The 18061-nt window shown below is 51.8% G+C and overlaps 7 protein-coding genes across 7 annotated transcripts; 3 read left to right on the forward strand and 4 right to left on the reverse strand.

Annotated features, from left to right (window-relative positions):
- Positions 1–15: 15 nt before the first annotated feature.
- Positions 16–687, reverse strand: JN550_012741 (uncharacterized protein; the record flags this gene model as incomplete). The annotated part of the gene is made up of 2 exons (XM_049311250.1): positions 16–455; positions 519–687. 2 exons carry the CDS (start codon positions 685–687, stop codon positions 16–18), a joined length of 609 nt encoding a protein of 202 aa, XP_049165308.1.
- Positions 688–3407: 2720 nt separating this feature from the next.
- JN550_012742 (uncharacterized protein) lies at positions 3408–6067 on the forward strand (the record flags this gene model as incomplete). Its single annotated transcript, XM_049311252.1, has 4 exons — positions 3408–3605; positions 3672–5140; positions 5365–5625; positions 5704–6067. The coding sequence occupies 4 exons, from the start codon at positions 3408–3410 to the stop codon at positions 6065–6067; spliced, it is 2292 nt and encodes a 763-aa protein (XP_049165309.1).
- Positions 6068–6723: 656 nt separating this feature from the next.
- Positions 6724–9690, forward strand: JN550_012743 (uncharacterized protein; the record flags this gene model as incomplete). Its single annotated transcript, XM_049311253.1, has 4 exons — positions 6724–7141; positions 7187–7413; positions 7464–8496; positions 8546–9690. The coding sequence occupies 4 exons, from the start codon at positions 6724–6726 to the stop codon at positions 9688–9690; spliced, it is 2823 nt and encodes a 940-aa protein (XP_049165310.1).
- An 18-nt stretch (positions 9691–9708) lies between these two features.
- Positions 9709–11335, reverse strand: JN550_012744 (uncharacterized protein; the record flags this gene model as incomplete). The annotated part of the gene is made up of 2 exons (XM_049311254.1): positions 9709–10301; positions 10354–11335. 2 exons carry the CDS (start codon positions 11333–11335, stop codon positions 9709–9711), a joined length of 1575 nt encoding a protein of 524 aa, XP_049165311.1.
- A 3890-nt stretch (positions 11336–15225) lies between these two features.
- On the forward strand, positions 15226–15717 carry JN550_012745 (uncharacterized protein; the record flags this gene model as incomplete). The annotated part of the gene is made up of 2 exons (XM_049311255.1): positions 15226–15282; positions 15340–15717. The coding sequence occupies 2 exons, from the start codon at positions 15226–15228 to the stop codon at positions 15715–15717; spliced, it is 435 nt and encodes a 144-aa protein (XP_049165312.1).
- Positions 15718–16119: 402 nt separating this feature from the next.
- On the reverse strand, positions 16120–16839 carry JN550_012746 (uncharacterized protein; the record flags this gene model as incomplete). Its single annotated transcript, XM_049311256.1, has 1 exon — positions 16120–16839. The coding sequence occupies one exon, from the start codon at positions 16837–16839 to the stop codon at positions 16120–16122; it is 720 nt and encodes a 239-aa protein (XP_049165313.1).
- Positions 16840–17351: 512 nt separating this feature from the next.
- JN550_012747 (uncharacterized protein) lies at positions 17352–18054 on the reverse strand (the record flags this gene model as incomplete). Its single annotated transcript, XM_049311257.1, has 2 exons — positions 17352–17845; positions 17928–18054. The coding sequence occupies 2 exons, from the start codon at positions 18052–18054 to the stop codon at positions 17352–17354; spliced, it is 621 nt and encodes a 206-aa protein (XP_049165314.1).
- Between the last annotated feature and the right edge of the window lie 7 nt (positions 18055–18061).

Here is an 18061-nt window from a genome sequence, read left to right on the forward strand (position 1 = left end):
AATTAAACGACCACCTCATAGCGCCAGGAAGGCAAGGAAGCCGAGCAGACCCACAGACGAAGCTCCGTTGCGGAAGACAGCGTCGGCGGCGTTTCCAGTGCTGGAAGTGCTGGCGGCAGAGCCAGTGGCAGAGCCGGTGTTGGAGCCCTTGGTCGAGGAGAAAGTGGTGGTGAAGGTCGAGCTGCCGGAGGTGATGGTAGAGACAACAGCAGTGACGCTGGCGCTGCCCTTGTTGGAGTCGCTGCCCTGGGTGCCGGTGGGAGTGCCGACGGAGGCGCTGTAGTAGAACTGGTTGATGCAGCCGTTCACACACGAGGCGTAGGCGTCGTTCTCGGCAGCAGTGCCGTTGCCCTGGGGGCAGGCGGCAACACACTCAGTGGTCTGGTTCACGGCAGTGGTGTCGGGGCTGGGGACAGTGATGCAGTGAGCCTGGCAGGTGACATCGCCGGTGGCGCCTAGTGAGTTGGAATTAGCACTTGGCTCGGAAGTTCAAAGCTGTCAAGGTTCAAAACACTTACAAGCATCCAGGCAGGCAGTGATGGCGGCCTGAGCAGAGTCGGTGGCCTGAACGCTGGTGGCAGTCGAGGTGGCAGTAGTAGCAGCTGTCTCACTGGGAGTCTCAGTGACGGACTGGGCGGTGGCAGTCAGGGCGAAGACGCCGGCGACGATGATCGAAGTGAAACGCATGTTGGCGGTTTGGTTGGTGGTATTAGTGAATACTGGGTATAATTGTATAAGTGTATAAGGAAGAGGATAGCGACAGGAAGCAGCGAATGTGAGAGAAGCTGTTTAATTACTTATAACGAGAGGCTCACGGACTTCAACGAAAGGAGGACAAGGGAAACAAGAGCAAGAGCAGATCTAAGCGGCGCCGGCGGGAGAGGTTTCGTATTAATACGGACGGACTAGAGCTAGGAGAGTCCCATCTTGAGGGCGCCCCTGGGGAAAGCTAGAGAAGCCAGGCCTGCAACATCCGTCATTCGACCAGGGTGTCAGCCCCCAGCTTCATTACGAGCGGAAAGAAAGAAAAAATAACAATACTACCAGAGCTAGGTTGTTAGACTGGTGCCAAGGTCTCAGCAGATACGCCCTCCACACTCCGGCTCAGCGCGTTCATGCGTCTTGCCCTGCCCGTCCAATCCCTGCTCGCTCATCAGCCGACTGCCTTGGTGTGCCTGGTCAGGAACCCGGCGCCTGCCCAGCTACTAATAACGGGGACGCGGCTTAAGTTGCAGTGCTTAAGGTATAATTAAAATTACGACCCAACCAATGGTCACTGCACGCGACTCGGAGAGCTGCCAATTTCTAACCAGCACGCTCCCTCACATGTCATGCTATGATGCAAGTGCCGACAGGGCAGAGACTGGATTAGAAAAAGCAGAGGGCTGCCAGAGACGCCATGGTGGTTTGGGACGTCTCTGTACCATCTGTCTCGACCCAAACAAGCCCAAGGGACAGCTTGGGCTATTCCCCGTGTGTGTGGGGAAACGCGATGTGGTTCCCAGATCGGCCTCGATTCAGAGTTTAGCTCGATGTACCAAGGGTGCAGGGCTACTGCTGTTTGGCTGCACTGTTCGAGGGCGGACTACCCACACCACTGGTGGATTTGGTGGGCCAGTTTTTCTGCAAAGCTGATCCCGGGACCGGCAGACGCGATGGGAGACCTGGGAGAGACGCGGAACGTCGAAAATGTCGAGAACCAGTACGTAGCTTTCGATGCGACGTGCGTGTCTCAGCTGCCACCAAACTCTACGACCTCCCGGGTATCTTAAGTTCTCGTGGCCGTGTATTCTCACAGCTTGTGAAACACCGATTGGGGCGCCAGTGACGACGGGACTGTGAACAACAAAACGCTGGCGTTGGCGGCGTTGGCCGCGGCGGCGGCTAGAGTTCAGGACGCCCGTGTCCACAGTGCGCCTCCGTTGTCTGTCAACAGCTCGCCGTGCCCTCGTGCATGTCGCTGGTCCACATCATGAGCAATCGAAACCGATGATTCTCACCTCTCTTGTCTTTCGTTGCCACATATATTCTGCAGCCTCCCGACTGTGCCGCAGTAGCGCTTGCGGGACTCGATGCAGAGTGCATGGAAGGTGGTGTTGCGGAAAGCAGAATACGAGGGCGCCCTCTGGCGATCCTGCGAGTTGGAGGATCCAAGACCGTCCCGCCCAGTCTGCGTGGCCATCCGGAACTCCACCATCTTCGTGTTCACCTCTCCAGGTGGCAACCCACTGCGTCAGCATTCTTTTCTATCAAGGTTATGAGGCTTTGAATCTTCTTCGCGTGGGTCGACTGGTCTCGACTTCTCGACCTCTCTTGACCCGCTAAAGAAGCACTTGGATTCAGTTACCGGATAACGGCTCCCAGAGCGTCCGCACTAACTAGCGATGTAAGCATAGTTCTGAGGCAGCTCAACCAACACTGTGGAAACCCGGACGATCAGTGCAGCGTCGTGAACATCCCACGCGTCTTGTGATGCTCTGCTGTAGACACGTCATGTGTGTACGACTGTAATCGAACTGGGCCAAGTTAAGGTCTCAACTTTCTTATTGATCAGATGAAAGCTCGTGCCTGAGGCCATCAATGCTCTCTTCACATCTAGTGCGTCGGCGATTCCCCCCCTTCCGACACTTTCAGTCAGTACGTAAGCTAGGTCCCTGGTTGGCTGGATCGGATCAAGAGATTGGCCAAAGTAATGCTGCTGCCTGGTACGAGACGATTGTATGTCGATATAGTCTATGCTCCACTTCTATTGGTCGAACAGGACAACTCACAACTCCTCTTTGCACGTAGAAAACTTCCTGTTTCCCACATGAAGTATAGTTAAACTTCATATACACCATACTGTATGAAAGATACTGGCCCCTTTGAGATAGTTCCAAGCCGAGGGCGATAGTTATATAAGTCTTTGTGCTCCCTTCAAATTAATCAACTCTTGTGCCTATGGCCGGCTTGGTTTCGCTCCTCAGGTCTCCTAACTTATCTAGTAGCGATATCCCAGGGTAACTGGACGCGCCACGTATGATCCATAGATGAAATGCACCCCCTAAAACCTCCTAACTCGCGAGACCGATGATACTTGAATTGTCATGATTATACGTCTTTTGTACGAAGAATATGACGATAATCATTAGATTGCGATTCGTTTTCACAAACGAACAACTACCTGAGGAGTTCATGTGTACCTGCCAAGGCTTTCCAGTCAAGGATGGTGTTCCTTCTGCCAACCCCCCTTTCACATCAGTATGATGCACCATGCTGCATGTAAGACTGACTGCATTAGTATAAATAATGGCCTACAGCCTTACCATGCGACGTCCTTCTTGACGTCGAACTCCTGAGAAGTCCACTGGGAGCCATTGGACCTTGAGCAGTGCCAAACGACAGCTTTCCCGATAATCATTTTGAGGATGTGGGCTTCTTTCGTCGCCCTCTGTGTCCTGTTTGACAGGATCGCTACGTGCGTGCCATCGGGTGACCAGATACGCTCTGACACCAAGGCCGGCTTGGACGATGAGACGCGCCAATATATTGAGGCCTTGCTTGAGCGTTCCCACGTGCCAAGTCTATCGGTCGCGGTCCTGAAGGGCAATGAAACCTATCTCGACGTGCGTGATATTTGACACTTACCGCTACGTATGATTGAAACCCTAGACGGCTGACCATTTGATCAGGCATTCGGCCATGCTATTCTTCCCGATACGCTGGCTACTCCGGACACACTGTACTATGTTGGGTCCTGTTCTAAGTCCTTCACGGCTGCGTCTGTGCTCTATGCACTCAACAACTACAATAAAGCACACGACGCTATGTTGACTGTTGAAAGTAGCTTACAAAGTATCTTGGGGGCAGATTTCGCGATGCCCGACGATTATGCAACTTCGCATGCCACCATCAAAGATGCTGCGTCACACAGGTTAGGCCTTCCTCGGTGCGATGTCTCGTATGGTGGCAAGGGATTCACGGCGGCGGATGCGGTCAGGAGCCTCCGACACCTCCCCATGTTGGCCGAGTTCCGTGATCGATGGAGCTACTTGAACCTCGGTTACACGGTTCTCCAGCAGGTGGTGCAAACGCTCAGTGGACGGTGGATTGGCGATGTGCATCGGGAAGCGATCTGGGAACCTTTGGGCATGGAATCTACGGTCGTGAACCTCACGGACGCCTTGGAGCTAGACCGGGCCGGCAAAGCAAAGTTCTCCTACGGCTATTCATATAACCCTCTGACAGAGAGTTTCGAACGTCAATCATGGTCAGATTCCGAGCTTGTCGGCCCTGGAGGCGTTATCACTAGTGTCAAAGATCTCGCGAAATGGGTACGGGCTTTCATGGAGGGAGGCAGCTCACTCCCCTTCAGCCCAGAGGACTTCGCCACGCTCACTACTCCGATTATGGTCCAGAACGCAGGCCAGCCGTTCGGGCACACGAGCCCATTGCTCTATGCCATGGGCTGGATGCCGTTGACTTACCGAGGCGAACGGCTTATCCTGCATGGTGGTGATGTCGCGGGCTATAGCGCGATTATGGCGTTCATGCCAGACCGGCAATGGGGCATTTCTATCCTAACGAATTCGGATGCGACCGGAGGCATAGCCGTGAACGCCGTATTTCTGAAGCTCATGGACGACTTTCTAGGAGTCGAGCAGAGTGACAGGGAAGATATTGAAAAGAGCACGACTGACAGGATCAATTTCGCACTAGTGGCGTGGCAGGCGAGCCGGCAGACCTTCTTCCCCAGCATACCGGATCCGCCAGTCCCCAGGAACTTGCCAGTCGAAAAATACGTGGGTCGTTACTGGAATGATGGATTCCGGGAGATGGAGCTCAAGCTCGCCCCTCCCCGAAACGATACTCCTGTTCGAAACCGCACTGAGCCTGTCCTGCGGGCAGACTGGCAGAGGTGGCTCAACATGACACTGGAGCTCGAGTGGATTTCGGGAGAGCAACATCTCGCGTGGGGCAACACGGAGGTTTGGTCTCTTCTAGGGTTTGCGGTGCCGGCTGAATTCAAGATCGGAGACGACGGCGAGGTGAAGAGTGTGGGAATATTCCTTGAGCCAGCGTTGATTCCACAAGGAACTATGATCTGGTTTGACAAGACAGATGGTGATGATGGTGAGAGTAGTCAGCAAGGGCAAGATCTGTAATACGTTTGTGAGCCTTAGTATCGGACTTAGACCATTAATAGCACACTTGGAAGACCACACTATTGCTTTTGTATCTCCATTGTGGTCGCGCTCCAAGTCTCTAGATTGATCATTTCACCCTAGCAAATCTACTATCTAGCTAGGTATTAGTACCACAAGCGACAATGGGTTGTGACAATGTGACCGGCTAGATGGGGAGTATACTAATTCTAACTGCCAGCTGGCAGGTCCGTCAGAAGCGCGTCAGCTGGCAGCACTACCGTCAGACGCTAAGCACTGGAGCTGTGTGTCGGCGAAGCCAACATAAGCCACAGAACGTCACGGACAGCAGCTCTCAAGCCAGGCGAGGCCATCTTAGCACGACCTTCAATCCAGAGCGATTCCTTGCTGGGTCAGTACCGAACGTCATCACAGGTGAAGCCAAGATGACTTGGATCTCAAAAGCCACCACAACATTCGGGCTGCTACTGCTCGCACATGCGTAAGACTTGTCCTTATCCTCCAGGTACCTCAAAAGACAGGAAGCGCGACCATGAGGCTAATCCGACCTCTGATCTAGCTGCTACTCGGCACACGAGCACTCGGCCCTGCAAGCCCACCGCGCGGCCTCCCTTGCCTCCCTGACCGCATCGCAAGCCGGCGTCGCCACGTCGCTCCCGATCGACATCGCGATCGAGACCGTGGTCGCAACCTTCATCGTAGTTCTGGGTCTTGTGCTGGGGACTGCACAGCTTCGGCCGATCCGATGGCGCGTGTGGGCAGGCCAGATTGAGCGGGAAGGGGAGGAGGCCTTCAAGGATGCCGACGGGGAGATCGCCAGGGACTACATCGGAAACCCGTTTAAGTTGTTGGAATCGCGGCCGGGTTTCGTGGATATCAGGAAACAGAGACAGGAGTTCGCGGACTGGGTGAAGAGTCAGTGAGGAGATAGTGCGAACCGCTCCGCCAAACAGGCTGTTGTACCAGGCGAGAAAGGCGCCGTGAGGCTCAGAAAGGTTCAGCGTGCGGTCAGCACAAACATGGGTGCGGATGCTACGTTCTTAGGGATGATAGTGCACACTGGTGCTTGCGGGTACTGCAGGTTTAATACAAGATGTCATTTTTTGGGTATGAGGAAACGAGGCCAAGAAACCGTTCCTGCCACTTCACCATCGGAGTAGCTCTTTCCCTAGGAAGGACGGACCAGCTTCCGCTTAGGCATCCCCCTTTGTCACAAGACTCACACGGTCTCGGCAGATGCACCCCAGCCATGGGAACTGAAATCATCTAGGAAGCCCTCGTAGAGCTTGCCTCCGGAAAGCGGTGAAGTCCAATACCTCACCAGAAGCGGCCAGGTGGTGAGCGACATACAAGCACGAACAGGCACAGCAAGATGGCCGCAAGGAGCCAGGCAGCCTCCTCGCGCGGCCCGTCTTCCAACCCCGGATCCTCGAGAAGACCCGTGAGTAGCTCACCAGCGCGTTCCGGGATAGCTCGCCCAGCGTTCTCAACCCCTAGACGACAGCATGATGGATCCGTGTGTTCGGTCTCTCCTGATGTCCGGATGGGCCGAATATCACCACGCTCGGCTTCTAGCAATATGACGCCACGCTCTGCCATCTATTCTCCCCAGCTACCAGCCCATCCTCAACGGCAGAGGCTGTCACTTCGCCCGTCCTCGCTGCGAGGCACATCGACAACTCCGGCTCCTCCGAATCCCGTAGAAGAGGACAGCCTCGACGGCCTCAACGATGATTCATTGGATGCAGACGCGTTGAACGAGGTTATCATGGCCCTTGATATGAAAGAAAACGGCAATCTCGGGTGCGCTTACTACATTGCTGCGGATGAGGCGCTATTCCTCCTCGAGGATGTGGCAGCTGCTGGAGTTGAGATTGTGGAAACCCTCCTGGTCCATGCAAAGCCTACGACTGTCCTTACCCCAGCACGGACTTCACAGGCTTTGCTGAGTTTGCTGGCGAAGGGATCAGACTCGGAAGATGGAGATGATCACGATCGTAAGTCATCTGAAATAGTTTCTGGGCTTCGCTAATGCGATCCAGGAACCTGGCCAGCGGCATATATTCTGCGTACGCTTAAGAGCACAGACTTTCGCTACGAGTCTGCGAGGGACAAGTTATTGGACCTTCGAACCCAACAGGGCGATCATGCCATAGTGCTCGTTTCTGTAGCCGACGAGCTTGGGGATGAACACGGTAGAGAGCAAGGCTCGATGCAGGGTTCCTTGTTGAGGCTGGGCACCTTTGTGAACCTTGAGAGTCGACTCACCGTGAGTTAAGACGCCAGATTGTTGTAAAAGTATGCCCTGACTCGTCATAGATCGGGTGTGCTGGTGCAGTGCTTGGAGATATCCAACGAAGGCGGACCGCGCAGTATCTGCCAAATGACCCCGATGCCTTAGTTGCCTTTGCAATAAGATCGGTCGAGATGTTCTCGCTTTTCGACTCCATGTTCGTCAACGCAGATACCTTGGTTTCCTTGCAGATCCTGCAGTCAGAATTTCACCCCAATAATCAGATGCGTGGGCCCGACAAATCGAATGCTGGAGCCAAGGAGAGCCTCTCAGTATACGGGCTTTTTCACTTTCTTGCATGCACGCCGCAGGGGAAGTCAAAGTTGCGAAAGGTTTTCCTACGTCCGAGCCTAGATATAGACCTGATTACAGCTCGACAACGGACGATATCCTTCTTCATCCGGCCGGAACATTCTGACGCTTTAGCAACACTAACCAAAGATCTTCGAAAAATCAGAAACATGCGAACCTCTATCGCTCATCTCCAAAAGGGTGTCGATACGCCCGGTCAACGGGCCACTGTAGCGAATAATGTGTGGGCTGCCATTCAGCGCTTTGCACTTCATACCTTGCAAATTCATGAGACCCTTGCTCAAATGTCAGGCGCAGAGAAAATTCCTATAGTCAGAAAAGTCACAGAATCCATCTATCCCGCCACACTTCGACTAGTTGGTGAGGTCATCAGTCGGACTATAGACTTTGAGCAGTCTAGAGAGCGACAACGAACCGCTGTGAAACAAGGCATTGATGCAAATCTCGACGAAATGAAACGAAGCTATGAAGGCATGGACAATTTCTTGACAGAAGTCAACAACAGATTGCGGAGTGATATACCCGAGTGGGCCCAGAAATACGTTCAGGGTTGTGTCTTCTACCCTCAACTTGGGTTCCTCACGGTAGTGTCTCTAAACTCAGATACTGGGAAGGCCAATTACGAGGGAGAAGGCTTGAACGATGTGTGGGATCATATGTTCACCAACGATGGTGTAATATACTGCAAAAACCGCAGAATGAAAGAGATGGATGAGCGCTTTGGGGATGCGTACTGCATGATCATCGGTAAGCACTACTCTTTGGACTGAAACAGGCGAGTTGACCGCACCATCAGATCGAGAAATTGAAGTTCTCCATGAACTTTCCGTGAGACTATTAGAGCACGAAGATGCCATCTTGGCCGCTTCTGACGTCCTCGGGGAGTTGGACAGTATTCTCGCCTTGGCCATTGGCTCCAGGAAATACAACTGGGTCGCCCCAAGAATGACAACGGAGAATGTTTTGCACATTCAAGGTGGTCGACATCCTTTGCAAGAGCTTGTTGTACCTTCTTTCGTGTCCAATGGTTGCCATCTGAGGGCTGGTGACGGCGCTGAGGTTGAGAATCCGCGTTCCGACGGCTCATCTGCCTCACAGAATTCCAAAGATGCGCCGAGCACACTTGTTCTTACAGGACCAAACCACTCAGGGAAGAGTGTGTACCTCAAACAAGTGGCTGTTATTGTCTATCTCGCACATATCGGCTGCTTTATACCTGCAGAGCGGGCGACAATAGGCCTGACAGATCGAATACTCACACGTATTGCTACCCGCGAGAGCGTTGTACGGCAGGAGAGCGCGTTCGCTATCGACTTGCGTCAAGCAGCATTCGCCATTAACTTTGCAACACGTCGAAGTCTCATTCTGATTGATGAGTTTGGCAAAGGAACAGATTCAGCCGATGGAGCAGGACTGGTTACGGCCCTGTTGCATCATTTTACTGTATTGGGTTCTGAAAGACCCAAGTTGCTCGCAGCCACGCATTACCATGAGATTTTCGAAGGCAATTTCCTTTCAGAGTCTCCTCATTTGTCCTTTGCGCATATGGATGTCCACATAGACTTTGATGCGTCAAACGCAGAAGATCAATTGACCTACCTCTTCAAGCTTAAGCCTGGAAGAAGTGTGTCAAGCTTTGGAAGCAGATGCGCTGCCATGAACGGCATAGATGGGGCTGTGGTAAAGCGAGCCGAAGCTATCATGCTGTTGCTAGTGCGCGGCGAGGATCTCGAGGCGGTGTGCTCAAAGCTTTCAGTCACCGAAGAGGCCAGACTGGAAGAAGCCGAGTCTGTGGCTCGCGCGTTCCTGGAGCATGATATCGAGGCTCCAAAGCCCAAAGGCAAGCAAGTCGATGGTACCTATCGAGCCACACTTGGGAAGATACTTGTGGGGGGACCATCAATTTCAGATATACCAACTACAGCTGATAATGGTTGGTAAATAGTCTGGCCTTACCCATTACCTCTGAGAAACGTTGACATCGGCCACAAAAACCACTTCGCCCATGATGGTGCTCAGATTGATTGCCGCTTCCACTGTCCACTGTGCCTGCTCGAAATGAGACGTGGTTGCTGTATCCACACCAAACTGAACGATGCTGGCTTGATGACATAATTGCTCCAAAGTCAGTCGTTCGTCTACTGGCATGATATGGACCCATTGGGAGGAAAATGAGGAGATGGAGAACCTGGTTTTGGTTCGTGTGAAACCAACTGCGATGACAAATTCATCGCCATCCTTGCTGAGTAGATGAACAGCGCCTTGAACCCTGTTTTCTTTCCGCATCCAAAACGTCAACGTTTCCCTATTCCAAAATTGAGGCGGGAATGAGTCAACAACTTCAAATTCTGGGGCTGTTGTAGCGTTATTATCAACTTCGAGACGAACCCAAATCTTTACACTTTCTTGTGATGTTGAGAAGCCTTCTTCCACGGTAGAGGATGGCATCCGTAAAATGAAAACATCCCTTAACTCTGCCTTCTCAGCAGCCTTGATATCGACAACGGCGAGGCGATGTGACTGTGAGGCAATGCGGAAGATTCTGGCCGATGCTGTGAGTTTCCAGCGTCAAACTTATAGGGCCTTTGAAGTTGTCCTCATAACGACAGGCTAATATCGCCGAACGTTTGGTGGGATCAGTGCCAACCGAAAGCGATGGTAGACGGATTTCGAGCCCAGAATTGGTGAAAGCGAATGGCCCGGAATCTTCCAATCTGTCCCAAGTTATGATTTTGCCTGCTCGAGAAAAGCAGCTGATATCCGGCGCAAGCAGGCTTCCGTGATCGTAGCCGGTTGTCTCCCATGCGAATAGCGATTGGTCATTCGTCGTACGCGCAATTTCCTCTTGGAATCTCTCAAACGCCCTGCTGCCCTCACCATAGAGAAGAGGCATGTTAATGTCGAAGATGCCGAGCAAACAATAGGACATATCCTCCACACGTGTAGTCACTCTACTCGAGGCCCACGAAAGTTTTTGTGCCACACTGACCCGGTTTAACTGCATGCGTCCTGCGAGAATCCTTTCCTCGACGCCTGTTATATGACTCAATATACCTGCCATGGACTTCTTTTCACCAATGTACTTCCAATCTGCACCATAAAACTTCAAATTCTGGGGAGCAATTAATTCCTGCAGCGTCCACCCTCTAGTGAACCATCTACTGCGGGCAAAATCAGACTCAATGATCTGATCGAGTTCTTTTGGTGTTGGCGCGGTATCAACTTGAATGTGCGCGTATTGATTGAGGTCGGCATTGACATCATCCAGGTAGGCGTAACAGACGGTCGCTCGCTTGTACCACGCGAACATGGAGTTGATAGCTTCTGAAAGCTCCGCACTGCTTGTTTTGTCAATGCAGCAGGTGTCAATCCATACGTAATGCAGATCGTCCCGCCTGGCACGTAGGCACGCCGCCTGGATCTTGCTGGCGCCCTTCTTTCCGAGAACTTGAGAGTGGCGGCCCTGCAACATATCCTGGTACGAGACTTCCTCCCTACCCCAAGTATGAGACAGGATGGCATATCTCGGTACATCGACTCCGAAAAAGTCCGCCATCTGGAGGGTCGTCACATCGAGGAGTCTCATGGCGTCAACTGGTGACACAAATGCGGTACGCAATGGGCACTATTGATGCGACGATGTAAGAGCTAAAATCCCGTGGTCATGTGGCGGGGATGCTGTGAAGTGGTCAGCCGGAAACAAGGCTGCGGCTGAAAGTGAAAGGCTGGTTCCCGGTGGGGAGTGCAGCTAACTAGAGCATCGCCATTCAGCTGCTGGATGCATCAGATCCAATCCGGCTGCACTGACCTCTCGTCTTGCACCCTATTCAAACAAGTTGGCAATCCGTCAGACCGAATCGATGATCAAGGGAGAGTATTGAATTGTACTCCATTTATTCATATCGACGTTGCTCGTTTGATGCGCAACCCTCGGCTTCTGAAGATGTATATGAGGTGTATATTGATGTGATGTCGCCAATACTGCAGCATTTTGGCGTAGTTTCCTGAGCTCGCTGGCGATCCCCTGCTTGCTGTTTGAATCCTGTTGCAGCCCTGCTGACCTAAACTTCCCCTTTAATTGCGAGATGCGAAGCGTAGGGACTCCTGTCTTCGTTCACGAGAATAACGTGACGACATGACAACATCTCATCCAACATCGGCAGCGGCGCTGGATCCGCTCTTGATGCAGCCCTACGTCGTAGAACCAGACTTCCTCGTCACTGAGGCTCGCCAAGACCAGAGCGAGTTCTGGACGTGGTGGGCAATCACCCGTACAGAGGTTGTGGCTGATTTGCGGACCTAGAGATGGTCGCGAATTGGGCTTTGGTTCTCTAGACCCTGCTGGCAAGGTGGTCTCCTCATGGCTCTGGTGCTCACGCCGTTAGTTCTCGATAACCCGTGGCAGTACCGGAATTCAGCTTGCCGGCCAGATGGCTCATTCCGTACCTGGGGCCTGGGTTACAACCCGTGGAACTTCAGCGTTTTTTTTTTTTTTTCCAAGTCACGGCTGCATTCGGAACATTGAGTTTCACACAGGCCAAAGCCATAGATATTGTTTGGGATATCGTAAGCTACCCCTAGTCCTATATAGTGTGCAGAAAGCCAGGTTCTGAGTCTGTCCAGGCAGTAGGTTGAATGGGACAAACCTGCATGACCATTGTGTCGTGGAAGGCATTCACCACCTATGCGAGAAACAGCCTTGAGAACGGTTCTGTCATGTAGAATACGTTCTGGACCATTTTCATGCGAGACGATGCATCCTTACGAGCCACGGTGCGGATGATCCGCGACTTTAGGTCCAGGAGAGGCTTGCAGTCCAAAACAGCTATGCTATTCGTTATTCTCACAATGGTTCTCGTGCTAGCTTTTCCAACGCTGGCAAGTGCCATGACTGGGTATACATTAAAGTCCGCGGCATTCGTCAAGGACACCGACGGCAATTTCGTCCAGTTTTGGCAGTTCGGTCTATTGGCCTATATAATCCACGATGGCTGGAGAATTGGCCTTGATGGGAATTACCCGTGACACACGATATTGATACTGGCAGTATGTTGATATTCCTGATGAAATTGTGAACGAGCTTCTAATCCTTACGACCTATAAAGGAGACCCGGTAATTCAACCTGGCACGTCATCATATAGGAGAGTTTCCAGCTGCAGTTTCTCCTATAGATTGAAGGCAGATTCTGAAAACTGTTATCTCCAATTTAACGTGTCTGACTGTACGTATATCGGCATTCATGTTTGTGATCGCATTCGAACACTTGTGGAACTGACTTGGCGTACCAGATGTTTCGAAGTATGGATTTCTCGGCGAATTTAATGGCAGTACTCTTTGGAACAACAAGACTGAACTGGCGCCTGCATTGAATATATCAGGGTACTACTTGGAAGATTTGTCTCGTTATGGTGGGTTGTTTGGGAATGAATGGAGCGATCCAAACAACTGGCGTCGCGCTGTATCGGAACCATTCCACAACAGCGTTCACGAAGGCCAACAGGACGCATTCACTCAGTTACGTGGCAAACAACGGGAACTGCCAGCCGGTCGGGGTTTGTGACATCCATGCTCCGTTTGAATCCGTCCAGCTAACACGAAGTTTAGAGCTATCAGTGGGGCTTCTCATTCTTACAGCTCTTCATAGTGCTTCTACTTATACAAGTTTGGACAATTGGGGTCTGCTTGTACCTCGAAGCTCACCTCGCTTTGAAGGACCGTGGGGTAGAGGTTCCAACACACTACCAATCAGTTCTTCATTTGGCAAACAACATCCACCAGAACTTTGCAACGATCTCAGAGAAGCCCGAAACACTAACAGGTAGACAGGTTGAGAATCGTATCCGTCGGCGTTTGAGAGGCGGGCGGGTTGAGATGACCTCTGCCTTACCACCGACCATCAAATACAGTCTCCGCACATCATTCAAGAATTGGGTAAAGAAGGAAAAGTGGTGGTTCGGCACACTGGTCGTGCTTATCACATTCCTCAGAGGCGGTTGGATACTTGTATTCTCCAGGGCGACGCCTCTTTACTGGGCTGTAGTTTTTGGACAATAGGTACATGGTTTGCGATGGGCATAGCGACGACGAAAAGGAGATGGTATTTCCTTGCTGCTTGTGGGGGAATTGTTGGTCTTGCGATTGGGATAGGTCTAAGTGTATTTATTATGGTCTCGATGCACAGACTATATTAGGGTTTAGTCATATGATTATGATACATCAGCTAGGATGCTGACAAAATGCAGTGAAATTTAATAGCGCTTTAGCACGAGACCTGGCAAAGTTATTCTACTGCGAGGCGTGCGCCTCGTAGTCTTGCTACTGTCAGCCATGCCCCAAACCTCGACAAACAGGCCAGCAACTACACTTTGCTCACCTTCGAAGATGTATACATAATGAGATCGCATTGGATTAATTGCGAAGTTGCCAATTGGCTGTTATGATCTTAATTGTCGCAAACGCCGCATCTTTTTGGGCAGTATCAAGGCCGGGTTCTTCACAGTCCTGCTGCTTTGGGAACATCATCAAAAAGGCCGCGCAACCTGCTGGAGATCTGTCAAAATAAGGCTTATTTCAAAAGGACTTACTTGGATACGGAGTTATGCGACAGCAAGTTAAGCCCGGCCATCCTTGCATTCGTGTTTCAAGATAGCTTTCTCTCCGACTTGCCTCAGAAAGGGCCCACCACACTCGAGATGTTTCAAGCTTGGCTCCAGAAAGGGCCCATGGCTTCGGCATATATTCGTCCCTTTGAAGAGCCGCATGCTTGGCAAGCATAGGTGCTAGGATCATGTTCTCCCCCCAAAAGAAACTATATTTATCATGTCTTGACACTCGCCCCAGCCAAACCGACGTGGAGTCTTGCCGCAGCCCCCTGATGCATAGCAACACCCTTGCTCGCCTGACAAGCACAATGGATTCACTTACGCGCATCGTCAACCAACTCCCTCACGTAATCCTGTATGAGATCGAAACGGCCCGACATGGTTTGCCAAGCCGCAAATAGAATCAGACCAGACGATCCTAATTTTTCTGGATTCTGCCTCGCTTTCATGGTGACTTCCCTGTCGTCTGGTCTTCTGTAACACTTTGCACATACGAATGCTCTAATCATGGTGTTTCCATCGTCGAGATACTGTCGATCAAGTGGGCACCCAGGTCCACTAGCTGTGTTGACAACTTCAGCTCGAAGCATGACTTCCGACAATACAGATCCCAGCATGGAGCTAAACAGGCGCGAGTTTACTGTATTGGCATGCTGTCAAGCAGCATCGTACGTTACTATGCTAGAGACTCAGTATATAAAGAGGCTGACGCAGGCTTTCAACACAGCCTCGACTTGGCATTCGATTTTCATCTTATACAGGCTTCAAAAGGAATTAATCACACATATCAAATTACGAAACGAACCAACGCTTTATATCCATCTGAATTACATATTTCCTCGACTTATTCGCGCTTCACATAACTTCAACACAATGCACTTCTCGACACTTATGATCCTTGCTGTGGCCACGGTTGCCGCCTCTGCTCAGGTATTGTGTCCCTCCTTCTTCGACACCGGTGTCGAAAGTAACTGACACTCATAGCAGCAGTACGAACCTCCAGCACCCCTACTAGCTGCCCGTGACGAGCTCGTCGCTAGAAAGGGTGGTAACAAGGACAACTCGACATCTTCAACTGGTGGCTCCTCCAGTGGATCCGGGTCTGGCAAAAACTCCACAACCGGCACCGGCTCAGGTTCTGGGTCATCGTCGGGCGGCAAAGTTTCAAAGAATGGGACGGCGACAGCAACCGGCAAAGCGGGCACCACGGCGACGTCGACACGCGCCAGCGGCGGTAGCGCAACGGCATCGAGTAGCAGCACGCCTGTTAAGGCCGGTGCACCTGGGGCGGCGCTCATGGTCTCTAATGCTGGCGGCTTCGTCACGATCGCCGGCGTTGGTGTCGCTTTTGCACTGTTCATGTAAAGGTGACTGGTCTGATGAGTGATCAGGGTTGAATTAAGAAATGCTATGAGCGGTGTCCTACGGATTAACACTCTTTTCATGATTATGGTATCTGATGTTTGGTATAATAAGAGGTTATAGATTTAGCATGTGATAGTTGCATTCGTTTCAAATCGTGGGCCCTGGGTTACCTTCAGAAGAAATTCCACGGCATGTTCATAATCCTCGTTAGGGTATCATACACTATTCTGTTTCCAATCTCCACGCATACCGTCCCACGTACTGTTCTCTGTGTTATTTGAGGTATCCACTGTTGTAATCATATCATCCCTTTGAAACACGTGCATAGTAGGGGGTGCTGCCGCCGTTGGCCATTATCATTAATGCTCACTGATAGTCGTCGATCCCATTGCTCCATTGCGTTTACCAGCCGAAAGCTATTATAGTAGCCATGCCAAGGACAGCACCAAACACGGACGCCTGTTCTTTACGGCCCGAGGCCATCGGAGCGGCGAAAGGGCTTGAGTCCGTGGGATCGACCGGCCCTCCAGTGTCTGTTGATGTTGCTGATTCGGAAACAAACTCGGTAGTTGAAGCCTTTGCTGTGGACGGCCTGGTAGTAGCAGAGACTTGGCCACTGCTCTTGACTGAAGTTGAAGTCGAGGTTGAAATGGAAGTCTTAGTAGCTGATTCTGCTACCGTGGTAGACGACGGTCTTTGTGATAAATCTGGTTTTGAGGTTGCCGGATAAGTGGTCTGAACATTTGAGGTTTCCGTCGTAATGGTCTCAGATAGGACCGTGCTCGTTGGCTTGGGATTATCGATGGTGCTCTGTGCCGCTTCTGCACTTGATATCGCAGACGCGGGAATGGTTCTCCCTATGGCATTGCACGCATTCTCCAAGGAGCTCAACAAATCATCCACAGGTATCGCCCGTGTGGTACAATCGCTGTGCATGCACTCCACGACGTCTACTAAGAAGCTTCCCCGAGACGCCTTACACATACACTTGACATCGCCTGGGCCGCATCCAGAGTCCTTGATACAGCCTGATACACAATCAGGAAGCATGAGGTCAGTATGCCCCTCTCCTTTACGGGCCTCAGCTCCGAGGAGCAAGAACGCCACGAAGGTGAGCAGCATACTGGGGGTGCCGTTGTCTCGCAGCTATTCCGGCGGCGCTAAAGTTGGGCTTACAGCGTCAGCCGTGACTTCAAACTGAATGTTTAAAAGCAACGCCTCATGCGCATGCTATGGGCAGGCGGTCTGGAGACATGTGATATGGATGAGAAGAAGAGGGAAAAAAAGCCCAAAGAAACAACAAATCAATGTGGCCCAGCCGATCGTTGTGACAGTAATCATATAAGTTGCACTATGATCAGCTGTGGCTGAAGAGGATGGACGCCGTTTCCTAGTTCGAGTAGATGAAACATGGTTGGGCCAGGTTGTGTAAACCAACTAGGCCTATTGGAGGCCGATGCTACCAACCCTCTAGCATCTTAACCAACCACGGCGGCGAACCAGTGGGCTATGTCGTCAGTAGCAGGGCTGGTATGATTTGCCTTGACAACTTGTAGCAAACCAACGCGAGGGAGATGCGATGACTGGAGGGCTCAGCCACAATACCACTCCTTTCATTTCAGGATCGCTGCATGTCAGTGGCGGTAATACATGAGAAGTTCAGGTCGTAAGCTTTCGGTGTCTGAATCCTCTGGTCGCGGTCCGCTTACAGAAAAGCCGCACTTTTCGTAGAACGAGATTGCAGCAGTGTTTACTGCGTAGACGTCGACACCGAGGCTATAGGAACTGCCTCGTTGTCGCGCATCCTGACCCGCCTGAGCAATAGCAGCCTTGACGACGGTCCGACCTAGCCCTCGACCTCGAGCTTCGGGGCAAGTCCAAACTGCAGTAATTTGGAAGGACAGGGGCTCACGAGTGCCATCCACAACGTCACTTGTGGTTGCAGCGGCCGGGCTGGGGCTGGAAATTAGCTTTGACTCTGGCATAGGACCCCAAAGCGTAGCAGCGGACAGAACCCGTCCGTCATACAATCCTACGACGACAAATGTCTTCGCAAGAGGATTGTAAAGCCGCTTTCGCCAGTGGTCGTCGTTGAATGCTATCTCCCTTTCGTAAGTTGAGCCAAAGGCTGCCATAACGCCGTAGCAGCATGTCAGCATTACGTGAGGTCGTTGGACTGTGCTGCCCTTAACAAACTACGGCAGGCTTACCTCCAGGATCTTGCTTGAGAGCATTAAGTCTGAAGGGCTTGTACTCCTTGAAGTAGAAATCGAGCCCACTATCATCTACTGGGACGACTTGGAGAGCCCAGTTTCCCTTGTCATCACTGGGTGCCATGCTGAAG

The sequence above is a fragment of the Neoarthrinium moseri genome, assembly GCF_022829205.1.
Source record: "Neoarthrinium moseri strain CBS 164.80 chromosome Unknown scaffold93_Wmoseri_CBS_16480, whole genome shotgun sequence".
In the NCBI taxonomy this organism is placed as follows: Eukaryota; Fungi; Ascomycota; class Sordariomycetes; order Amphisphaeriales; family Apiosporaceae; genus Neoarthrinium; species Neoarthrinium moseri.